We start from the raw sequence: 18,914 nt of genomic DNA, 5'->3' as shown, positions 1-18,914 counted from the left end.
TGGCACCCAGAACATTCCCAGAGACTTCCTGTTCTCTCCTTGGAAGGGCTGTGATCTGTCTGTCCCTCTCTGTGAGAGTTTAGGACATCTTAATGAAAGGCCTGACCATGGGTGTCCACTTCCAAGTCTCGCTGTACTGGACACGGCTCCATGCAGCACACAGGGTTCTGAATCCAGAGAGAACAAAGGGCTACTGTTTCTCTCACTGACAAAGGCAGTCAAGTTCACGAGGGAGGAAGAGTGGGGCTGGCAGGATATGGGACAAAGCTGGCAAAACCCAGTGGCCCTCCAGTCACCTCTGACTTTCAAAACAATAATACTTAATCATGCCCTACCTACCTGGTGACCAAGCTGGGTCCTGACACTCTGCCTCCATCCCAGGTTCCAGCACCTGGAACCAGCCAGAGATGTGAGCAAGGCCGGGAAGCCCACCTAACCCCATTATCTCTGGGTAGCCATGGCCATCTAAACTACACTGTGCTTCAGTTTCCCCGTTCATAAAATGAGGATGCCGTTAATTAACTCTTCCACGTGCTGCCCAAGGCTAAGGGGCTCAGCTCACCATAACCAATAGGAAGAATTCATAGCTTCCTCCAGTCACCCATTCCCACAGGACTGCCCCCGACTTTGCATTGCTTCCCCAGGGCAACTCTTCCCTATGCCCATGTGGTGGATTGCTCCTCCACTTGGGCCCCTCAGGGGCTCTTCACTGCAAAGCATGTCCCCAACACAGGGCCATGAAGACACAGGGCCACTATGCTTCATCCATGGTAGGGTATTCCTGACTTCAAAGTTCAAAAGCTACAAGTGAGATGGAGTAGGAAGGAATAAGGCAGGTATAAGGACCAGCCTCCGTGGCTACCGCCTTCTCAGAGCTTCAACTGCCTAAAGAAACCTCACTACCCTGTAGCACACACAGCTGCTGTATACGTGGTCAGACCCTGCTCGGTGTACACAGAGATCCAAATTCCCCGCAGAGGAACACCGGGGCGGCAGTTTCCTACTCACCATAATGGTACTTTGCCGATGAGTATGGCCCGCTCAATGAAGGTCAGTCGTTTTATCTCCCTCCCCTTACTGTGTGTATGAATTCTTCCTGTTGGTTGCAAGGTGAGTTAAGAACCACAGCCTTGGGCAGCACGTGGAAGAGTTAATTAACGGCATCCTCATTTTATGAATGGGGAAACTGAAGCACAGTGTAGTTTAGATGACCATGGCTACCCAGAGATAAGGGGTTAGGTGGGCTTCCCGGCCTTGCTCACATCTCTGGCTGGTTCCAGGTGCTGGAACCTGGGATGGAGTCAGTGTCAGGACCCAGCTTGGTTACCAGGCAGGCTCAACAAAGGTCAGTCGTTTCATCTCTCTCTCTTTACTGTTTGTATTATGACCAACACAGAAACCCCAACCCTCCGGTTGTAGCATGTCACAAGAACTCAGCATGGGCGCTGGCTCATATTAACATCCTCAAAGACTGTGCTCCCACACCTCAGCTCTTTGTGGTTGTTAATGACAACTGTCACCTGCGCGGTGCTGACGGGGAGCTACGCACTGTGTTCCTAACAAGCACGGAGCACATGGGGTGCAGATGAAGACACTGAGCCACACAGAGGCTCGTTCAGTGACATGCCCAAGGGCATGGAGCTTCCTGTGAAACACAGGTTTCTCTCCTGCTGACACCAGGCTCTGTTCACACCAAAGGGCGGGCCGGCTACCTGGGGTTTCTTCCACCTCTCCTCCCTGCATGCAGCCTGGGGGTGGTGTGTTTTCAGCTGTGACTTCAAATGGGATCCACTACATCAAAAGTTTTGTTTTAAGCCAAGGCTGAGTGGCTGAGTGGGACAAATGGCCTAGATCAAAGGCCTGATGCAGATCTCCACGCTCTCTGAGAGTCCTGGGATCTGGCAAAAGAGCCTGCCCTGAGGTTGCAGTCTAGCACTGGAGTTTCATGGATAGACCCCAAAGTAGGGAGAGACAGCAAGGTTTGATTCCAAAAGCAGTTGGAGGGAGGACATGGTCACTTCCTGAATAAGCATCCAGAAAGGAGTGTCATGAGTCCCTCCATCAAAACCTTGAGTCTGGCCACCCAAATTTGTAAACTAAGCCAAGGGAGATACTGGTCATCTCAATGGCTTCTGCTTCAGATCAAAGAGGCAGGCTGGTGCCTGCATCCCCTGACCCAGTTCCCCAGTTCCCCAGTTCCCCAGTGACTGTTCCTAGGGACTAGGGTAATGGGAAAATTCAATTAAGGCAGAGGAGTAGACAGCATTTTACTCCAGAGGAGGTCTAAGACAAATAAGACAGTGAACGGACAAGCACAGCGCCTCATGGCACTAACATCTGAGGAACTGTGAGCCTATTTACCGCAGGCGAGGGGTCAAGCCCAACTTGTTAGGCCTGCCAGAGACCATGCTCTGACCTTAACATTTCCAGCAACATTCTGAGAGATAGAGTCATCCAGCAGCATGGATCAGTGGTTAAGAGCACTGGCTGCTCTTCCAGAGGACCCAGATTCAATTCCCAGCACCCACATGGCAGCTCACAACTGTCTGTAACTCCAGTTACAGAGGAATCCAACACCATTATATAGACATAGATGCAGGCAAAACACCAATGCCATAAAATAAAAAACAAATTAACTAATTAAGAACAACAACAAAAAAAGAATTGTATTGACCATTTTCCTTCCTGACAGGGCAGTTACATCATCATACAATATGACACACAGGTTATTTTTTTAGTTAATTTTTTTTTTAAAAAATGGACTGTAAGTCTTTTTTCTCATTTTATTAGTTTTCTTGAGAATTTTATACAACGTATTTGGATCATATTCACACAGCCCTAGACACTCCTCCCAGGTCCATCTCTAAACCCTACCCACCCAACTTCATGTCCTTTCTTGTTTTTAACCCATCGAGTACAGTCAGTGCTGCCCACAGGGGCTCTGGGATGTGTGACCTTCCACTGAAGCATGCCCAACCTATCACAGGCCACACACTTCTCCCGACAGTTACCAATCACCAAAAGCTATGGGTGGCCTTTGTGCCTACCTCCGCTCTCCAAGCCACGATTTTACATGGCTTAAGCTTGAAGGGTGCCCGTCAGAGAAACAACTTGTCTTTTGTGAAGAGATTCTATACAGTTCTAACTAACAGCCTGTTGGGCCAGCTTATAGGAGAGACTGTGGCCAAGACAATGATGGGTGGAACCACACCTTAGCCAGGACTGCTCAGTTATGCAAACTTCTTAACTGATATTTAAACCTGAACCTCAGGTCAGAACCCTGGAGATGGACTTTGGAGAGGGCAGGAATCGTCACTGGACCTCTTTCTTCCTCTTCCACCACGTGGCCACAAAGAATAAATCTTTCTCTACTTTTTACCATTACTCCTTGGTCTAATCGGTAGGTGGGTGGGCAAACCTAGCTTGCTGGAAGCTGGGGTCCAGACTCTGTCCCTGAAAGCTCCAATTACATCATAGTCATTAACACATTTAAAACTGAAGAGAGAGGAAAAAATAATAGTGCTAAGCAGCAGGGGAAGATGGCTCAGTCTGAAAAGTGCCTGCTATATAAGCCGACCTGAGTTCAAATCCCTAGACCCTATGTAAAGGGCAGGTACAAGAGCACACATGAGTAACTCCAGGGTTACAGACAGGAGTTAGGCAGGCAAGAAGATCCCCACAGCTTACTGGCCAGTCAGCTTAGCTGAATGGACAAACCCCAGGTTCAGTGAGACCCTACCTCAAAAATAAGGTGGGGCATGATCAAGGAAGGCAGCTGATGTCCACCTCTGTCTTCCACGTGCTCAAGGACACACACATAGATACACACACAAAGAGTGAGTGAGTGAGCGTGTGTGTGTGTGTGTGTGTGAGAGAGAGAGAGAGAGAGAGAGAGAGAGAGAACAAAGACAATTAGTTGCAAAAGCATAGCAGGCTATGGTGCCACACACTTTTAATCCTAGCACAGGAGAGGCAGAGGCAGGTAGATCTCTGTGAGTTCAAGGCCAGTCTGGTCTACAGAGTGAGTTCCGGGGGCTATGGATAGAGACCCTGTCACCCAAAAAAACTAAAATGAAAAAGGAGAGCCAAAGCCCAGTGCCCGGAGCCGAGGTGAAGAACAGACTGAAAACCCCCACGCCAAGCCGTTTGTCTCAGAAAGTCCACTCCTAGATGTCTAGGGAAAACACCCATGTGGACGAGACCCAGAACCCCGGTGAAAAGATGGGGATCGTTGGTATGACAATGGGCATGCCCACCTCAAGGACATGTTCGAAAGTCACTGAGGTGGCAGCAGAGAAGTCCCAGTGGAGACACTGGCCGCGGAGAACTGAGGAGAGAGGAAGAGGAAAGCAAAGCTCTGCTCTCCGGGACACAGGTCAGCACAGCATCCCTGGCTCCACAGCATCCAGGTGTGATGAGCTCTGGTTAGGACCTGTGGCGGAAGTGGTCCGTGTCTCCCTTCAGGAAGAGATTTTCTCTCTCTTTCCTGATGGCCCTGTGACAGGTGAAAGGAGTGGGGTGGAGGACCAAGTCACCTGATAACCCAGAAACACACATCTACTTGACTTACGGGGCAGGTTCCCCTACCCCATATCTTTCTTCATTCTTCATTTAATGAGACAAAGGTCATGTTAAATGCCAGCAAATGGGCCCCAGTGGGGTTTGGATGGGCTTTTTTTTTTTTTTTTTTTATAAATCTTTATTTATTTATTACACATACACTGTTCTGCTTGCATGTATACTTGCAGGCCAGAAGAGGGCACCAGATCTCATTACAGATGGTTGTGAGCCACCACGTAGTTGCTGGGAATTGAACTCAGGACCTCTGGAAGAGCAGTCAGTGCTCTTAACCTCTGAGCCATCTCTCCAGCCCCCTGGATGGGCTTTTAAGACTATAGTTTTATAGTTTCGATTCTATATAGAATTTACCAACAGAGATTTATCCTGCAAGGGAAAAATAGTTCCTGATCTTTCAGAATCATTAGGCGGAAACCTTGAATAAGTCACACATGAACTCGGTTGTTCTCCAGCTCCCAGGAGAGATCACAGAATCCCCTCCACCTGCCCACAAGTCCCTTGAAGGCAGCCAAGTTGGTAAAGTGGGATGTTCGTACAGTAAGAATTACTGTATACAGTGGTGCCCCAGGGCTCAAGACAACATGATGGGAAGTAACCCCGCCCTGCCACCAGGCAGTCTCTTCCTGTCCTGAGGAGAGGCACACTTCACAAACTGGCAAATAAAGACAGACAAGAGCCGGCAGAAGTGTACCAACATGCAATAAAGTCACAGGCTACACCCCAAAACCTGGCTGTCCTCTCAGTATATGCTGGGACTGGAGAAAGGGGCTCCCAGGGTCCTCTTGACTCAGTTCCCTAACAACTATCTTCCTCCTGAGCCACCCCAGGCATGAGGTGGCCCCTCTCGAGCAGAAAGAAACCAAAGGATGCTCTAGAGAGTGGGGTTGAGTATGAATGCACAGGCCTAGGCCTAGGGAGAGTGTATCCTTCACCCTCAGACTGGCTTCCTCACCTGCAAAGCAGAGACAAGTAAACACCCTTCCATAGCACACAGCAGCGCCCAGACATCAGGTAATCCCCTCTGAGCAGAGCCAGCCCACTGCGCAGATGTCAGCAGCAGGGATTTCAGCCGAGATCACGTGAGGCTAGATTTTCTCTAGCTTCTATTTAATTCTTGCTGGCTGTCCGCCAGGATGAGCCAAGCAATCCCTTCCCCAGAGCCGCAGGAATCTAAACCCCATACCAGGTGCCGAACTGAGCGAATCACACACATTATTTCCCCTAATCTCCCAGTCTGGGGCAGCTGAGGTCTGGTGACCATTTGCAGGTGAGGCGAAGAAGATTCCAGAAGGCCAAACAATGAGCTGAGATTGGACGGCCAGTAAGTAAGGGGAATGGCCACACTCCAGTTCTGTCCCTGTGCTCTAAGATGCAAATCCAAAGCCCCTCTGCTTTCCTCAGAAGGGTACTAGCCAGACACTTCTCCTGGAAGTGACAGGCGGTGACAATGTGGCCAGAGATTATGTCCTAGGTAGGTCTTGCCTACTTGTGGGAGAGCGCCTGCCTGGGCATCTCGGCCACAGGGGTCTTAGCCAGTCTTACAGCTCTAGATTCTGAAACTGCAGTAGGAGGAAGTGACCTCTCCAGCAAAATGCTATTTCCTGATCGCTCATCAGGAAACACAAGGGCCATCAAACTCCCAGCCCATGGAAGCATCCTGAAGCATGGGACTCAGGGTATCTCCATTCTGCTAACAAGCCAACACACAGGACATTACTTATAATCACCCAAAACTGGTGAATCAAATCCACCAAGAAGGGATGTGTGGGATATCAAATTGCCACAGGAAATCTTAGGAAGTGATCCAATGTAGTACGCTGCGGAGTGTAAGAGCAGAGAGAGAATACAGACATCTCCCTGCCTATGCCCATAGCATCTCAGTGCACCCCCCCCCAAAGGATTGATAGAAGCAATAATCTCCCCTAGGGTGGAGTAACAGGGGTCTCTATGGACCAGGTGAGATGAGTCTTCTTACAGTACGCTATGCTACTTGTGAGTTTCAACCAGCCCAGTATCTTACTTCTTTGATTTTAAGTTACCAGGTTAGCAGCGCAGAGGACAAGGTTAGAAGCAAAAAGGCCTGGGCTCAAATCTAGTCAGTGGCTAACATCCACTGAGCACCTGCTTTATGCCAGGCCAACCTGTAAGCACTGAACATGAATTACTGCATTAATAGATGGCGGGGCTGGGGGGGGGTGTCTCTCACTGGGATCCCATGACAGTGGGGCCCTTTGGATCCTGGTACCTGGGTCTATGATTGATGGAGGGCAGGCAGCTGTAAGCAGTGACCTTCAGCCCACCTGAGACTGCTTCCTCCTCTGCCCTGGCATCTGCTCCTACAGTTCTCATTGGACAAAGCTTCAGCCACGAGCCAGAGCCGAGCAGGCTCTCAGGAGGCCCCATCCGCAGAGATGCCGGGTCGTGTCCCGGGGCTTCTCTGCTCTCTCTGCTCTGACTTTCCCTAACACTTCATTAGTTTCAGTTCTTGGGGGAGCCACTATTTCCAATGACAAACAGGAAGCGTCAGGTTCGGGTTCAGGGGCCTGGGCATGATGCCAGCTCCCAGGCACCCTCGGCCTCCTACTTCAGAGGGACTGACACAGTCTGGCTTGGCCAATCATACCCACTGTGAACTGCAAAAAGACTTCTTGGCCCGCCTTTGAGACCTCTCCAAGGTCAGGACTGTGTCCTGCTCCTCCCTTCATCCTTGCGTTGCCTGGCATCCTCTGCTCCCACCAGAGCAGCAAACATGCCCTGAAGGAGTACCTGGGGGCAAAGGGGATCTGTAACACCAGCCCACCCATTCATGCCACCCACCCCTCCACATAACAGGTACTGGGCACTTACATAACCACCCCTCCAAACCAATGTTATCCTCTCATGCACTGGGGGAATGCCCGAGAGGGATTAGGTCAGTCATAAAATGTCACTGCCTCGCAAGAGACAGGCCTAAATGTTTTCTGACCACAAACCCTCACCCACTGCCTTCCCTGCAGCCATACCTTCTGATCTCCTGCCTATACTCTCTCCATAATGCTCCCAGATCTAGGCCTCTGTGCTGGGCCTCAGTGTGGAGGAGGAGTGCTCCTCTGAGTCCCACCACAGAAGTATCCCATTAACAAGCTCTGCAAGTCCAAGTGGCTCAGGGGGAAGTTGAAGACTCTGACCTAGCATGGGAAGAGAATCCCAGGACTTTCTGGGCTATAGAACAAGCAAGGGCCTTGGTGTTTACCTGGTTCCAGCCCACAGCAGTCCTTAGGAACTGGGTGTTCAAGAGACCCAGAGACTTCCTATAGCTGTGCTCACTGCCACACTAGCAGCCATGACTCCAAAAACTAAAGGAGCCAAGGCTTCCAAAGACACCAAAGAAGAGGCAGAAGGAGTGGCCACTAGTGCGGCTCACTGGCCTAAGTCACTCCAAACGATCTGGGGACCCTCCCCCTCAGCATCTATCTAGAAGACTGGACAGACCTACACATACAAGAAAGGGCATTAGAAGAAGTAACCGACAGTCCCTGAGGCATCAGCTCCCTCACCGTATCTGACTGCCACAAAGTGACCCCGTGGCTCATGGTGAGGCATGCACTCCTGAGCTCCTAGCCAGATAAACTGGGACATACAAACTCCATTCCATACAAGACGGCCACCTTCCCTGCGTCTTCCACTGTGGGATGAGGCTGGATGGCCCAGATCCCAACAAACTTCCTAGAGGCTAAGTGTAATCCTCCCATTCGATTATGTCCTCGGCAGCCTCAGGCAAACCACACTCATTCTAGTTCGCTAGGATGTGCGGAGCCTGTGGTCAAGGGGACACCCTGTGCAAAAGGACACATGTTTGTACTCAACGAAGCAGACTGAGAGTGTGCACATCTGACAAACGCTAAGAACACCAAGCGCTCACAGCGGCCCTCTACGCTCCCGTCCTTTGTCTAACGTGTACAGAAAAGAAACACACTGTTCCTTCAACAAATCACCCACAAAAGATGGCTCTTTATTCTGTTCTGCGTTTCCTGAGTCCTAGTGCCACCCCTGGAAGGCTGCTTTGTGCTGGCACGGCTCTGGCATGGCAACACAACAGAGAGGGCGTCGGCAAACAAAGAAATATGGTAAAGTCAGGGCAGAGGTCAGAGAGTCGGCGTGCCTGTTGGGGAGAACAGACACTCGCCACAGAAGGCCTGATCCAAGTGAGACTGGCTCCACAGAAACAGCACGTTCGTATTCTAACCTCCATCACCACAGAACGTGGCCTTTTCTGAAAGAGTCGTTGCACATATAATTAAGATGATATCATATTGGAGTGGGGTGGACCCTCATTTCTAAAGAACTGCTGTCCTTGTCAGAAGGAGACATTTGAGTATTTGCACACTGGGAGAACACAAGTTGACAATGGAGGCAGAGATCGCGGAGGCACATCTGCAATCAAGGAAGGCTGAAGATCGACCCGCCAGAGCTCCAGGGGCTTCAGAAAGGGCCCGGCACCGACTCCCCCTTGCAGTTCAGGAAAAAGCACCTTGCTTATCACTATGGCCTCCTAAGCATCGGCATATCCCACTCAGACTGTGCACTTTGTCACAGTATCTCCACCAAGCAAATGCAGCCCCACCCCCACCCCAAGGAGGCAGCAGGAAGTGAGGTCTGAAGATGAAGAGAATGACCCAGGAGAGATGGGTGCATCTGGGTGTTTGGGGAACACGGTGAGCGGTGTAGGCTCGAGAGCAGGGAGATGAGGGGAAAGAGGGGCAGCACAGAAGCAAGCTCAGACCTGAGGGGACAAGATTAGAAGTTGGCTAGCCAAACGTAATGGTACCTATTAGCCTACCACTTGGGAGGCGAAGGCAGGAGCACTTCCTTAAGTTTAAGGCCAGCCAGTGCAATATAGTAGACCCTGTCTCAAAAAATAAACAAGTAGGCCCCGAGAAATGACTCAGTGCTCCCATAGGAGCCTGAGTTTGACCTGTAAGACCCACAAGGTAAAAGGAGAGTCAATTCCTGAAAGTCGTTCTCTGACTTTTCCTACAAACACACACACACACACACACACACACACACACACGTATGAGGGTTTTGCCTGCATGTATGTCTATGTGCCACAAGTGTGCCTGGTACCCGTGGAGGTGCTGGGTTTCCATGTGGGTGCTGGGAATTGGACTCGGGTCCTTTGCAAGAACAAGGGCTCTTAACCACTGAGCCAACTCTCTAGCCCTATAAAATATTTTAAATAAAGAAGTATTTACAAGTTAATATTCCAAGGGTGGTGGGAAGATTCCGGTGGCTCAGCAGGGTGTTGGACAACCCCCGTTACACAGGATGACCCTGGAAGCTACAAGAACCAATACGTGAGCTGTGTTGATGCTGTGTTGATGCTGTGTCTCAAGGGATAAATACATAAGCACACGAGGCTTAGAGCTGTCACTTTTATGGCTTCATGGAGTGTGGGGCCTCACATAAGAACCCCAAAACATGAGGCTGTGAAGGTAGCAGTGGGCAGAGGTCTCTGTGTGAACCTGGGCCACCACTGTCCCTGTGTGCAGCTGAGGTATAAGTTTAAAGATGAGGACCATGTTCTGGGTCTGGGGATTTGGTGGTCTAAGAACAGCTGCCCACCCCTAGCCAGATCCATACTTTGTGCTCCAAACCTCCCTCTCTTCTGCCCTGGCTTTGGGCCCAGGATGTTTTTCTGTGCGACAAGGAAAGACATCTCAGCATCTCAATGCTTCCTTTATCTCCCTGTTCCTCCCAGAATGGCAACTGGCAGCCCCACCACCAGTGGCTGAGAATTCTCCAAGCCTAAAATAATCTCCTTGTACCCTCTTTAACAATAAGAAGCAGAAACTTCGGAGTCTAAGTCCCGCAAAGCCTACATAGATTCTTCCAAAGCCCTGGGTGGTATTCTCTCTACATTCACTTCTCAGTCCAAAGACAGCATCCCTGGAGGCCATTTCCAACTTGGTAGTTCTCATAATATGAAGGAGTATTTAAAGGGCTGTTAACAGGCTGGTGCACTAGAGACAGGCAACGCTGAAACCTGCCTCTTTCACCTGGGAGAATTCCAGAGAATGACACAGAATTCAAAGAAATGTTGGAATCCAACTAAACCCTGTCTCTCTGCCTCTTGAGGAGGTGAGGATCCCTGTGGAACACACACACACACACACACACACAAATACATACATACATATGCATATGCACAGGCGCACGCACACACACAGAGGCAGTCAGATAGACAAACGGACACACACAGAGAGTGATGCGAGAGCAGCTTCCAATGAACCTCATCCTAGATGACCTGTGTCACCCTGGCTCTAGCTGTGACCGTGGCAAATCACTAAGACTTGTAAGGAGGGGGATGTCTGCACTCTACAGCCATGAGATGCTGCCTAGAAGCTCAGGGCAGCAGGTGACAAGCACCAGCAAAAATTTTGTACCCTAGGAAGCCAGTCCCTCTCCCATGTGGTGGACTTGGGGCCTTTGGCAAAGGGTCTGAAGGGTTCCATCTCCCTGGGCATCAGTGTGAATCACTAAGAAGGCTTTGACCCAGAGATGATGGCAGCAGATGTGCTTGTACCCTGGACCACCTAGATGGGCTAGGCTTGAGGTTCTCCAGGTCTCTACAAGCGATACCCACATACTCAACACGCAGGACCCTAATTTACTCTCAGAGGCCTGTGACTATGTGTCATTTGTCATCATGACAATCACAGAAGGAAGTGTAGGACCCTGGCTGATCTCACTAAGCCTAGGGTGGGCAGGGACAGGGTGGAGGGGTTCTCATGGATGGAACCATCCATGGACCATCAGCAGAGCTGTGCCTCGTTGGGGGAACATCCCACAGACCCCAGTGGGTTTCACTTGTCAAAAAGAGAAAGAAGTGCTCTCTTCCCGGGGTGCCTTCCCATCCAATGCCTCAACAGTGGGCAGAGAAAACCACTGCAGTGAGTACAGAGTTGCTGCCAGGGGAGGAAGGCCCAGAGCAGGACCCTTACAGAAGCTGACGGGGTCCAGCAGGGGTGTCCTGTTGGGAACCAGGGAGGATACTGTGTCAGAACTAGACCAGCCAGCAGGTGAGATGCTCTGAGGAACAGAGAGCAGCCTGCAGGACTGGGGAAGAGGCAGGAGGGGCCTCGAGCAGCAAGGATGGGCCTGGAGCAAGAACACAAACAGACAGGAAGACACCGAAAGGGACAGCAGACAGTGGCTGAGGCAGACCATGGGCTGGGGACAGTGTGGAGGAGCTCAGGACTGAATAAGTCAGGGCTGGGGAGTATGGTCTGGCTCATAGTCTTTCTCCACTGTCAGAAACGGAAGAGGGGTGGGCTCTGATGCTGGGGTCCCAGGTCCACATTCAAAAGCAGATCAGTGTTTTCCAGTTTTCTCATCCCCAGCCCCGGGCCTTACTCCCATGGCCCCTCTCAGAATCCTCCCCACATCAAACTGGAATGAACTGGGAGGTGGCTTCAGCCACACACCACCCGCAGAGACCAAGAGTTTCTATGGCAACCACCCTCCAGGGCCCTGCAGAAGCAAGCTGACTGTGGAAAGTCCACACAATCAAGGGCAAAGCCATCACATGCACCATGATGCAGATGGGTTCCCAAGTTTCCCAATTCGGACTCAGAAACGCTTCTTGCCAAAAATTATCCTTCTCTCCGGGGCCTCCTCAGAAGGTGACCCCAGCTCTTCCATCAGCTCCCACCTCTACCTTCTCATTCACCTGTATGCTTGCAAGAGCCCTCCCCAAGGATGGAAACTGAGGCAGTTGGCCATCTGGGGCATTGTGTTTCCCCCTGGAGGACAAGGTCTGCTGCCAGGATGCCTTGGGACCCTTCATGTCATGCAGTAGGTGGGGACTCAAGGAATGTCTCTGCCGGCTGTGTAGACATATAATAACCCACCAAGAAGGGCCAAAGGGAAGTGAAATGGGATTATAGCAGTGAGTGGCAGGAGGAGCAGCTGGCATTGCCCAACACAATGGGCAGTGAACAACACCAATGCTCAGGGATTTGGACTGTTGGGGCCAGCCTCCAGGGTGCCCTCCACCCCAGCATTCTGGCCCTCCAGTCACCTTGTCACCTCAGCCTAACTGGCCTCCCCTGGACCAGAAGCACTGACCCATGGCCACCTCACAGGCTTCAGTCTAGTTCAGTGGCTTCTCTGGGGCCATTCTCTCTCTTTCCACTGGGCTCTAGAGTATCTAAGAGAGTGGGCTGCTCCTCTGCCCTCCACTCCCTTTGAAACAAGCTGACTGTATAAGCTGGGCTCGTACCTCAGCAGGCTCTGATTTGGGAGACCTTGGTCACCTTGTGTCTGTTTTTCATTCACATTGAGTAGCCAGTGCTCACTCCATAATTAGCACCAAGGTAATGGGGGAGATGAGGGCTTCAGAGCAGACATGGTACATCATTGGGGCAATGAGGTGGATGGCCCAAGTGTGCCCACAAGCTGGGGTCAAGTCCACTCAGAGGAGGTGAATATAACTGAACATAAACAACCATAAAGTCCCAAACAAACAGCAAAAACTCTATGGAACCCTGCATGTGGAGCCAGAATGGGAGGTCAAGAGAGTCAAAAGGCAGTATTGCCTGAGAAATAGGAAGAATGACTTGGGATTACCACAATTCCACATGGCTGCTGTGGGCCCTGTGAGTGGAAGCCGTGGTCTACCAGAGATATCTAACACTGCTGAGGGTGGGCCCAGCTAATGGGAACCTAGCACCCGGCAGCACCATGGACTACCAGTCCTACTTGGTAGCAAGAGACAGCAAGGGCAGGGTTTAGCCAGAACTTCCCTTTCAGTAACTAGCCCCGTTGATCACAGCAGATGAAGAGACCAGCACCTGGGGACACGACCTGCACATTGCAAGTGGTAGGACACAGGCATGTGAAATTAAGTGGACACCTTGTCCTAGCTTACCTACCTTGAGCACTATGGTGCCTAACAACATTCTCTCCTTCCTAAGTAATATCCTTAGAATCTGGAAATAGGCAGTCATGCTGAGAGGTATTCACTAGGTCCAAGTGAGAGAACCAGCCCCTCCCAGAGGAACCTGTGACCAAAGAGCTGTGGGAGCAGATGACAGAACTATAGAGTCACCAGCCGCTCCTGACCCAGGTCACCTGCAGCAACCAGGATTGCATCTATAAGACAGTATGAGAAGAACTGCAGGCATCTCTGAAGGATTAAGATAAGACCAAAGGTACGGAGAAAGCAATGTGCTTTGAGCTCCCAACATCAGCTCCCTTCATACCAACACAGCCAAAAACAAAATGGGACTTTTCCCAAGATGCTGGCAGGGATACAGGCCCCATATGGCCGAGACCTATCATTGCTGGTGACAGTCTCCCCATGCTCCCCACCCCCAACCTACCATCAGCTTTTAAAAATCCATGTGGCTCATGACTCATCATACTCAGCCTGGACCAGTTGAGGGCTCTCCCCAAGGAACACTGCCCTATTCTGCCACTCTGGGATCATCAACAACAGCAAGCTGCCTTCTCTCCCGCTAAGTACTCAGGGAGGAGGGCAGGTCGGGAAGGGGAGGTCTAAGAGAGGGATTTAGGGCTGAAAGACACTAGCACTCACAAGAGACCTGCTGTTATTGGGTGGGATTTCCTTACAATTATTGAGGTGCTGGGGAAGCTTCCCTCTGGCAATGGCTGTAAAATCAGCAATGCTCCCTTTCTGCTAGGCCAATGACTCCTGTTTGTCAAAGGAGTCTGCAGGGCCAGGCTACCAGACCAGAGAGCCCTGAAGGCTGCTGACCTGCTCCCCTGCTCCCTGGGTGGTTACTGCTCTGGGTCCAGCCAGCCCTAATTACTGGGAAATGCAGAAGAAGCCCCTATCCAGAGCAAACCTCCTGGCCACCAGCTTTACCCTGCAAGAAGCCATCCGCTGCCTTGCAGTACTGACAGATAAGACCATCGCAGCTGCGGTGCAGTGGCGCACGCCTTTAATCCCTGCACCCAGGAGGCAGATGCAGGTGGATCTCTGTGAGTCTGGGTTGGGGAACAATGATGACAAACAAACAGATGGACAGACGGACAGGACAGAGCACAGGTATATATGCCTTCCTTTCAGAGATGACTATAAGCCAAACTCACACTGACTTCCAATGAAAATTCAAAGTTTACTAAAAATTATTAAAAGTAGTCCAAGATCCACAGAGATTGGTTCTTACGATGGGAAGGAAATGGCAGCCATACACTAAAGGCCCACAAGGCTTTGTACCCTAGTGCTAGGCCCAAGTGACCTGGAATAAGAATGCCTTCTGTGCCTACTTGGGCAATCATCTGAGGAGCCGGCCAGTCCCCAGTCCCCAGTCCCCAGTCCCCAGTCCCCACGAGGAACCCAAGGCTGAGCTGGAACTCCATGCTAAGGGTTGAGATTCAAACCCAGCTTCCAGATACGGGCAGGTCTGAGGGCTCCAGCCAGGAAGGACTCAGGTACCATATCCACTGGCAGCCTGGGGGAGCCAGAATCCCATGTCACTTGACAAAAACTCTTTTTCTCCTTATCAGTTTAACTTACACTCACCGGAGGAAATCAAATCCTCACTTACTCATACCAAACAGTCTCAACTTCATTTCTGAGATATTTGATAGCATTTTGTTGCATGTCCTTCTAACTCTTTTAAATGTCCCCATAAAGATGAGGGAATCAAATTTAGATGCCACCTTTTAGATAGCATGATATAAGGAACATGTTCCTAGGCTACTTCGTGTTTGCTAAAACATTACCAGCAAAAGGTCAATACAGTCCCATTTACTGAACCAATTCCCACTATTTAACATTGAGTTGCTTCTAACGGTACAATTATAACACAGGAAAAGGAAATTACACCCATATGCCCTTGTTAGAGGAGACGGAGAGAGGGTGAGTTTAGGACTGAAAAACTTTTCACAAAGGGCCTGGCTCAGGCAGCCACCTGAAACCTGGTCCCAGGGGGACAGGAGCGGCTCCCTCTAGGGCAGGCCAGAAAATAAGGTTCTCTGAGAATTCTTCCTAAAAGTTCTGGGCTATTTCCTGCCCACCCCCCACCTCCCGAACTGAGCCCTTAAGGATATCCCTGAGTTTAAGAATGAATTCCCTGATTCCCACCCAGGTCCTGTCACCCCCAGATGTCACAGTCTGTCGCCATGCTCAACACCACAGACTTGCCTTCTCTTACACAGAAAAGCCAAGGTTCTGGGTGCCAGACACCAGCACCCACCTACCTCTCCCTTCAGGCCTTGCCTTTTGCTCATGGCTGTGTCTGAGAAGGCTCTCCCCGAACCTTACCCTAACCACACTTCCCCCTCCTGTCACCAGAAGGAGAGGCTATGGAAGGGGTTAGCGCAGGAATGGGCTGCTCCTCCCACTCAGACCAGAGGCCAGATGCAGGCATATCCATGAATCCCAACAAGGTCACCTTCCTTTGAGACTAAACCATCTTCATTTTAGAAACTATTATCTGTCTTCACTACCCAGAGGGAAAGTACAATACAGGATTCATGCCCACTTCACAGAGCAGGAAAACTGAGGACTAAGGGAACCTGTATGAGAGAGCAGAGGGCCCAGCTGGGCTCAGACTGTCTTCACGAAGCAAGGCTTGCTTTTTTTCTGTCAAAGCAAGGTCTGAGGGAGCACAACCCTCTTGAGGTGCAAGAACAAGACAGGACATGGGAAAGACAAACAGATCTTTGCCCACCAGGCCATACTCCCCTGCACAGTGAGTTCTACGTCAACCCGAGTGCGCAGCTTCTGGCCCACCATTCCTGCCCAGCCGTTCCACATTTACCACAGACGCCAAGGCCTATACTTCCCCTACATGCCAGCGCGCACGCCACCCACACCTGCCTCCTCCAGTTCTCACCTGCTCTCTGCACCCTGCCTCCCTGGGGGCCATTTAAATGCTCCCTGCACTCTGAGAAGAGAGAAGTCACTTGGCACTCCCTGAGCAGGAAGTGGCTCTGTGCCTACCCTGGATCGCTGCCACGTTCACGCTCTGTGACCGTCATACTCGGGTCAGGCCCATGAAATGGTGGGAACCAGTCGGGCTTGGGAGGCAGGAGAACTAGGCACAGTCCTCACAGGGGCTGCTGGCTGGCTGGCCTGGAAAAGCTGCACACCCTCACCTGGATGGAAGACAACGCTGGCTCACTTCACAAAGTGTGAGTCAGTCAGTCAGATAAGACAGGCACCCCGACCCCAGGCCTCCTGCCCCAATCCATGCAGACATGCAGGGCCAGCAGGCCCAGTGTAGGGCCTGACTCTTGAGCCTGGGCTCCGTACTCAAAGGTGTCCTCTCCTCCCAAGGCCTCAAACACTACTGTCATTTATATTCACTGAAAGGAATGAGATTCAAAGAAGCTGCTGGGCCAGGGCCAGGCTCTAACAGGCAAGCTGGAATGTATGTAATGGGGGCTGACTCTGCTCCCTGACCTCCGTGAGCAAATGAAGCCCATGAAAGGAGCAATCCTCTGTATGTGTAGATCCCATGTTCTTTCAGAACACTGAACAAGGTCCAGCATCTTCCAGAACCTCCCTGGAGCTCCGAGCCCTTGTGCCACAAAACCCCACTTCAAGCATTTCCTCCTTCCAAACCCTTCCAGGATCCTCCCCGCTGGCAGCTGAGGCATTTCTTCTCTCTGAGCAGGGTAGCTTGTGCACAGCGAGTGTTATTCTAAATCCTAGGGGTCCTGCATCCAGAATGCAAGCGACAGAACTCACCGGGCTGGCCCGAGTAGCGAAGGGGCTCACCTGAAGACCACTGTGCAGCTCTGAACTGCAGGAAGCCAGAGACACCTGCTTTCTCTCACGCGGCCATGGCCAGCTTCCCATCAGAGCCTATGCTTTGAGGAAAACCTTTGAAACTTCTTGGCATCTGTTTAAATATTGGCCTTGGGTGGCCAAGTGGGCCACAGGTGAGCTCAGAGCGCAGAGGGTGTTGAGCAGGAGCTCAACAGATCACACAGCTGGGGTGCCAGGATGCAAATCTATCTCAGTATGCACAGAAGGGCTTCAAGCTCACTCCTCTGGCCACTTTTTTCCTTTAGGGGCTATTTCCAACAGGAGACCCACGCACACCGGGCACACAGGCAATGACATCTGGGTGCAAAGTGTCTCTCTACCCCGTGCTGTCTAGATAAACAAGGGCACACCAGAGGACTGTGTCCACACGTGGATGATGTGCCCACACTTGGGTGGCCTCAGCTAAGTAGGAGGAAACAAGAACCATGTGGGGCTCAAATCTGACCTCTGTGGCCAATGAACCCTAAGGCTGCAGTATTGCCAAAGCTAGGTCTAGGCCACAGGACACCAAAGTTCCAAGGGACACCCTAGGCCACAACTTGACCCTACCTGCATCAGAGAGCTGGTGTGCTGGCTGAGCCTTGCAGGGAACATGCTGGAGGTTCTTGTCACATTGCTTGCTCGTTCTTTCTCTCACAATGGTCCCCAAAATGCACCTTGTTGCCATCCTGGTTGTAGCTTTATTCCTAAGACATTTCTAGCTACCAAGTCCGCTAACCCATATTCCTTCCCACATCTAAGCGTGGGTCAGATGAAAAGCCTCCTCCGTCAAGCCCCAAGTCCTCAGCTACAGTCACTCTGGGAAACAATCAGTCCCTCACTTCTCTCTTCTGCTGCCTCATTACCCTGGGAGTCGGGGCCGGAGGCTGCAGGGGAGCTTTAGTACACACAGAAAATGCCAACCTGTACTGTCCACACAAGACACAGCCATGAGGCTGCCAGTACAAGAAATGGGAAACAGGCTCACATACTGGCAACGGAGTTAAAGAAAAATGTAAAAACCTTAGGCAGGACCAAGGAGCTAGGAGAGGGCCGGCTACCTCTGAGTCACCAGTCTGTGATGGAGTCCAACTCCTTCTTCACAGAAAAGGGAAGCTGAGGCCCAGTCAAAAGGAAGGAGACCGTGACGAAGGCAGGCTGGTAATTACTGAAAAAGGCAGCATAACAGTTAACTCACAGCCCTGACTAGCAAAGGTGAGGGACTGCAGGAGGACTGACAGCTGATGGAGACTCTGGAACTGGAGTCACGGGGCCCTGCAAACACAGGACCCAGAGCCATACGTGCCTTTCACTGGACGTGCCCAAGCAGCAACTGACCGCCATCTGGGGGCCAGAGATCTTAGAGGAAAAAGGAAGGAGGAAGAGGAGGGGAGGAGCTGCCCAAAAGTATGAGGAAGGGCGTGGTCTCTGTCCTCAGTCTAGCCAGGAGAGAGACCCAGGCTAAGCATGAAGCAGCAGCTAAGGAGCCCTCTGACATTGTAACCCAGGGTCTGGCCAGGGTCCACCCCAATTAAGGCAGAGCAGGAGCAGACAGATCTACCTCCCTTCA

General features: G+C 51.3%; 1 protein-coding gene across 3 annotated transcripts in view; it reads right to left on the bottom strand.

The window, feature by feature from the left end:
• Itpk1 (inositol-tetrakisphosphate 1-kinase) overlaps positions 1 to 18,914 on the bottom strand; it is a 137,442-nt gene that overhangs the window by 59,563 nt on the left and 58,965 nt on the right. The window contains exon 1 of one of the 3 annotated variants that reach the window (XM_038337610.1): positions 17,315 to 17,398. The exons of the other annotated variants lie outside the window; for them this stretch is intronic. Within the exon in view, the coding sequence (XP_038193538.1) occupies positions 17,315 to 17,395 (81 nt within the window). The 5' untranslated portion in view covers positions 17,396 to 17,398. Of the gene's footprint in view, positions 1 to 17,314; positions 17,399 to 18,914 lie in introns of those variants that run through there. 3 annotated transcript variants of the gene reach the window in all.

The sequence above is a fragment of the Arvicola amphibius genome, chromosome 7 (genome assembly GCF_903992535.2).
Source record: "Arvicola amphibius chromosome 7, mArvAmp1.2, whole genome shotgun sequence".
Classification (NCBI taxonomy): Eukaryota; Metazoa; Chordata; class Mammalia; order Rodentia; family Cricetidae; genus Arvicola; species Arvicola amphibius.
Note: the sequence above shows the minus strand (reverse complement) of the source record. Positions and strands in the feature narration are given on the sequence as shown.